Genomic DNA, 6,154 nt, shown 5'->3' with positions numbered 1-6,154 from the left:
AAAGGGGGGGGGGGGGGCACCAAAATCGAAGCTCTTTCTAACGATCTTCTGGCCTCTCCAACTCCAAAGACAGGACAAGGTTTGAGCGCTGCTGGGAGGCAACTCAGCTAGCTGGACAACGCTGATTAAAGGAACCACATAATAGAGGGGCGGGGGCAAGAGCGAGGGCGCGAGCCCGCTCACCCTGCTCTCCTGCTGCCTGCGGATGGCTTGGTAGCAGATGTGGCTTCCAAGGCCGAGGAGAAGAAAGCCACAGAGCAGTGGGAAATGATTTTGTAGGATCGAGGAGGCACTCAAGAAGGGTCCTTAGGACAGAGGGAACTCAGTGCAAAAAAAGAAGTGGGGAGGACAGTAATAAAAATAAATGCACATTACCTTCCAGGGGCCCCTGGGGACCCAAGGACTTGTGGCTTCCCGCCGCGAAGCAACAATAGACGCTCCAGAAGCAGAGCAAAGGAACCGAGTTTCTCATCCTTCCCTGCCACGCCCCCTCCCCGTGAAACAAGGTTTAAGAAGGGAAAAAATGAAAAATGCCACCAAAACCTCTCAAGTCCAGAAATGGGCAGCCTGGTCCCGGCCAGAAGGTGATGGACTAGACAGCTGGAGGAGAAGGTAGAAACTAGGGATCTGGCTGCGCCCGCCGCCGCGCGGGGCTTGCGGCGCAGCGGGGAACCAGCCCTGGTCCAGAACCGCGGGGAAGCGAGGAATCGCCGCTGTCACGCCGCGAGCTCCAGGAAAGGTAGTTTTTTTAAAGAATCCGAGTCATCTGACCCATCGCCAGATGGTTATTTGCATAATTTATTCCCATCTTTGGACTCTGATTGGTCACACCTTCGCTGACGCCCAACCCAAGAACTTCCCAAAGTTTGAATGAAAGTGCCACACACACCCACCTCATGGATGCCGACACGCGTAGATTCGCAATCTCTCTGGCCAGCTCCGCAGGCTGCCACGACTCCCCTCATATGTGCCCCAAGACCCCCAGATCCTGTACTCGCCCCTAGAGTCCCCAAAGGAACGTTTCCCCGAAGCCAAGCGCCTGCTGGAGACCAGATCCGGGGAGCCCTGCAGTATCCTAGCTGGAGCGCAACCCGGTCTCCGCGCCCTCCGGCTGTTCCCGCCCGGGTAGAACCGCAACAGGTGCAAGCAGCACAATTGGACAAAAGCCCGGTAGCGCTTCGGACTGGGCTGGGGCTGCTTTTTACACAAACTGCTCAGAGATCTCGTTGCACCCTTAGCTGAAACACTCCGAACAGCCGCCCAACTTGTCCAAGGCCATTCCCTCCTCTGCAGTATGAGGGGAAAACAGTCCCCGCCGCTTAGGGATCTTGGGAAAATTAAAGAGGTGGCTCAGGAAAGCGCTTAATGCGCATAGGGCGCTTTGCTGCCACTACCGAGGACTGGGGCGACAAGCGGCCACCCTTCCCTAAGGGAACAGCTAGCCCCGGGTGGTCCCGAGGGTCTAAGACGCGTGCGCGGCCCAACCTCTGTCCACTCGCCGAAACTACCCGATGAGTGGAAGCAAACACCCCTTTCCTCTCTTTTCTTCATCCTTTGATCGCGTGGCTTTGAGTCGCGAGCAGACAAATCAGAGATCCGCAGTCTGCATCCCGCGACCGGATCTGGAACCGCGGCAGAGCGGCTGACCTCAAAGCTGGTGCAGACCCTGAGCGCTAGGCCAGCTGCAACCCGCCAGAGGGGCTGCGCATCACCAGCCAGCCTCCTTCAGAGAAGGGGGAGTCTTTGCCCCGCGCCACCCTGGATCAGGACCGTCTCGCCACTCCCTGGAAAGGAGACCATCCCCCAAGCTGCCCCGGGCCCCTCTCCCCTAGTGTCTGTGCTCCAGTTTGAGCGGAAACCGGAGAGTAGGTCCTGACTTACCCTTTTTATTACTCTGACAGCGGGGCACGCTTTGTCTCTCCAGTGTGCTGTCACCTAATGACCAAAGGCAAGCTGGCTTTATCTTTTGAATGCTCTCTGTAAGGTGGTTAATGTTACTCCCAGCGCCTTCCCTCTGTCTATCTCCATTGACAAACTATATGGGCACAGGTCAGCTGTTATCAGCACTTGACAGATGGGAACAGGCACTGGACAGGCTGCACCTTTGAAAGAAGTCAAGACAACAGGGTCTGTCTCCTGCTCTAGATTGTCCTTGGACAACTGTCCTCTAAATATGAGCCCTTGACAACCTTGTCTCCATCTCTTTGCAAGCTGAGGCAGTGGGTAACCTGTGTAAAAAAGTTTTCTACCTTAGCTGGGGGCAGCAGAGACAAGAACGTAAGAGAAGTCTGGAAGTTCCTAGCAACTTCCCCCCAGTTCACTTCCTTGTTCTAAATTGTTTACTACAAACATCCCAAGTAACATTAACTGAACAATATGGAAGCTGTGTCTTGAAGACCTTTGTCACAGGTAAGACACTCCAGGAGAGTTGGGTATTCCTGCAAAGTTGCTTATCCTGCCTGCTGAAACACAAACAAAACACCAGATTCAACCAAATCAACATCCATTTTTTTTAATCTTCCAAGGCTATGAAATCATTGAAGTTTTAATGCTGGTTGGTTAGAGTGCCCTCCTGTGTCTCCATGCTAAAGTACAATGTGAGACATTTCAAAGCAAATAATAAAATGATAATCATGGCATTAGAATGCAGACTATCAATTGTCATTCTTCAGACTTTCCAGAACCACAGGAAGTTTTCAGCTGAGGAGGCTCTGGAAACACAGACAATGTGCTGCAGCCAAGATTGGGAGGTCTCCATGGAGAGACACTGTTTTGAAAGGAAAAGAAAAGATCGTGGGGGCCTGGGAGGGCCTGAATCCTTAGAAAACCTAGGACAAAATTACACCATTGGTTCATAAAAAGAAGAAAACACACAAACATGACCCCACCAAATATTAAGTACCTAGCATTGTGCTAGGTGTTATAGGAAACAAATGAGAAGAATTGCATGGGCTTACTCAAAGTTGAGAGAAGAAAAGTGGTAGGAAAAACTGTGACTGAAGGTAATACCTGGGAAGATCTTGATGGCTGGAAAGGTCTTATGTCCCAACTCCTGGCACAGGGTCCTCCTGCATTATTTATTGCCTGCAGAATTTGAAATGGGCTGCCAGAGCTCTGTCAAGAGAATGTCATTTCTGCTAATTTGGTACTTGACCCTCCCCTTCACAAAGTAAAGGCTAGAAGTTTCCAACTATGTTTCTATCACCTCTCTCCTCAAGCTTCAAACACCCCCCTCATCCTCAATCAGATGATAGCCTGACTTCCATTTTCTTGAAAAAATAAAAATCAGAAGAGAACATCCACAAGTCCACCCCTGTTATGTCCATGCACATGTTCAAATCTGTTCCCATGTCCTCAGCCTGCTTTCTTGTTCCCAGAGGAACCAAAAAACTATATATGCTTTTGCTCTCATTCTCTCTCTCTTGCTCTCTCGCTCTCTTGCTCTCTTGTTCTCACTCTCATTCTTGCTCTTGCAACACACATACCAGATTCCATTCCTTCTTACACAAGGACATCACTTTGTTTCTTCCTCTCTATTGGATCATTTCCATGAACATGCAAACAAGTTATAAGTCTGTTATATAAAATTAAAGAAAGGTTAGTAGAAAGGAAGCTGAGACTAATTACAATTTAGAAGAGTTCTATTAGCAGAATTAGTGTTAAGGACATAGGCAGCCACAGTCAGCTCCTAAAGCTGGGAGCAAGCCTTCAGGTCCAAAAAAGAACTTCATTAGGAGGAATAAATGTCCTGAATAGCATGACTGGGCCATGAAGGGAAACGGACTGACAGACTGGCCCTTTAATTCCCAAGAACAGAGTTCCTGACTCTCAAAGAATTTTGTTTTGTTTTGTTTTTTGTTCCACACCATGTGACCTAGCCTATGAATTCACAAGACGGGAAGCCAGTAGATGAAAGTAAAGTTGTAATTCAAGGTTATCTTAGGCCTGGGTACCAGGAGGCCTGGGCTTGCTGGAAGTTGCATGGGGGAGGGAGTCTGCAAGGCCACAGCAGACTTCCCTTTTCAACTCTGCCTGGACAGAGGCTGCATGGAGTATGGCCTGAATTCGGGGAGAGACAAAGGAAGAAGGAGAGGAGGAAGGAGAACAAGAGAGGAGTTAAAGGATTCGTGATCCAATTCTCCATCCAGCAAAAACAAAAACTGCTTATTGATTCCACTTTCCATTCCAGATTCACCTTCTTTCTCTGCTGTCCTTTACAAGAAAAATCTTTTTTTTTTTTTTTTTTTTCCTTTTGAAACAGGGTCTCTTTGTAGTCCTGGCTGGCCTGGACCTCACTATGTAGATCAGGCTGGTCTCCTGAGATCCTTCTGCCTCTACATAGTGAGATCCAAGCTAGCTGGGCTTCAGGGAGACCCTGTCTCAAAAAGAGTTACCTATGATGTTGAGTGTCATCCCAGCACTCTGGAGGCAAAGGCAGAAAGATTGTAAATTCCAAGCCAACTTAAGCTATAAATCAAGATACTGACTCAAAAAAGAGGTTGGGTGAGGTGACAGATACCTTTAATTCCAGGACTTGGGAGGCAGAGGCAGGCAGAATTCTAAGAGTTTGAAGCCATATATTGAGTCTGATCCATATATTGAGTTCTAGGCCAGTCAAAATGAGAACTCATCTCATTTCAAAAAAAAAAAAAGGTTAACATTTTCCCAAAACCCATTCCCTTTTGTATCACCTCTTGAGCTCTGACTTGGCCCACACGCCCTCACCACACGCCCTTCCCTGGACCTCACTATGTAGATCAGGCTGGTCTCCTGAGATCCTTCTGCCTCTACATAGTGAGATCCAAGCTAGCTGGGCTTCAGGGAGACCCTGTCTCAAAAAGAGTTACCTATGATGTTGAGTGTCATCCCAGCACTCTGGAGGCAAAGGCAGAAAGATTGTAAATTCCAAGCCAACTTAAGCTATAAATCAAGATACTGACTCAAAAAAGAGGTTGGGTGAGGTGACAGATACCTTTAATTCCAGGACTTGGGAGGCAGAGGCAGGCAGAATTCTAAGAGTTTGAAGCCATATATTGAGTCTGATCCATATATTGAGTTCTAGGCCAGTCAAAATGAGAACTCATCTCATTTCAAAAAAAAAAAGGTTAACATATTCTCCAAATCCAGTTCCTCTTGTATCACCTCTTGAGCTCTGACTTGGCCCCCACGACCTCACCACAAGTGCTTCCTGCCATCAAACCACCAATGGCCTCTACCAACCCATGTCAACCCTCGGCTCTCACCTTCTATTTTCCCTCCTCCCTCCTGAGTACCTCTTAGTCTCCTCTGATGACTAACTCCCCATAGGTGGAGTGCCCAAGGGATCAATCCTTCTAACTTTTTTGTTTACCTCAAATGACTCCGTTGACAATCTGTTTGCTTTCATGATTTCAAAGCCAGTGGTACATTGTTATTCCTCTGCCTGAACCCCCTCTCTGGGCGCTAGACTTCTTATTGTGTAAACATTTTTTTTTAACTGAAACATTCCCTCCTAGAAGGAGAAGGAAGGTTCATAAGATGAGGAAGGTAATGAAACTTAAGTTCAGAAAATTACAAGTGTCACAAGGTCCCTCCCAAGGTTATAAAAGCAGTTCTGGGGGCTGGAAAGATGGCTCAGCGTTAAGAGCACTGGCTGTTCTTGTACAGGACTGGAGTTTGATCCTCAGCACCCACAAGGGGGCTAACATCCTTCCATAACAGTCCATAACTCCAATTCCAGGAGACCCAATGCCCTCTTCTGACCTTTTCAGGCATTGCACAGCACAGGTGCACTTGCGTACTTGCAGGCAGTACACTTGTACACATAAAATAAAAATATTTTTTTTTTATCTTTTTGAGACAGTGTCTCCCTGTAGCTGCAGCTGTTCTGGATTCACCATGGAGACCTGGCTGTCCTCGAACTCACAGAGATCCACCTGCCTCTGCCTCCCGAGTGCTGGGATTAAAGGCATGCACCACCACGCCCAGCCAAAATAAAAATAATTTCTTAAAAAAATTTATTTTAAAAAGCAGTTCACAGCCGGGAATGGTGGCACATGCCTTTAATCTCAGCACTGGGGAGGCAGAGGCAGGTGGATCTCTGTGAGTTCAAGGCTAGCTGGGGCTACAGGGAGACCCTATCTCAAAAAGACAAAAAATAATACAGATTAGAGAT

At 48.0% G+C, this 6,154-nt stretch overlaps 1 protein-coding gene across 1 annotated transcript in view; it reads right to left on the bottom strand.

Annotated features, from left to right (window-relative positions):
* Positions 1-664, bottom strand: part of Lipg (lipase G, endothelial type) — a 27,108-nt gene extending 26,444 nt beyond the window's left edge. The window contains exon 1 of the mRNA XM_008851854.3: positions 376-664. Within this exon, the coding sequence (XP_008850076.1) occupies positions 376-472 (97 nt within the window). The 5' untranslated portion in view covers positions 473-664. The remainder of the gene's footprint in view (positions 1-375) is intronic.
* Positions 665-6,154: the final 5,490 nt, after the last annotated feature.

This window comes from Nannospalax galili, unplaced genomic scaffold (assembly GCF_000622305.1).
Source record: "Nannospalax galili isolate Female #2095 unplaced genomic scaffold, S.galili_v1.0 scaffold2552, whole genome shotgun sequence".
In the NCBI taxonomy this organism is placed as follows: domain Eukaryota; kingdom Metazoa; phylum Chordata; class Mammalia; order Rodentia; family Spalacidae; genus Nannospalax; species Nannospalax galili.
Note: the sequence above shows the minus strand (reverse complement) of the source record. Positions and strands in the feature narration are given on the sequence as shown.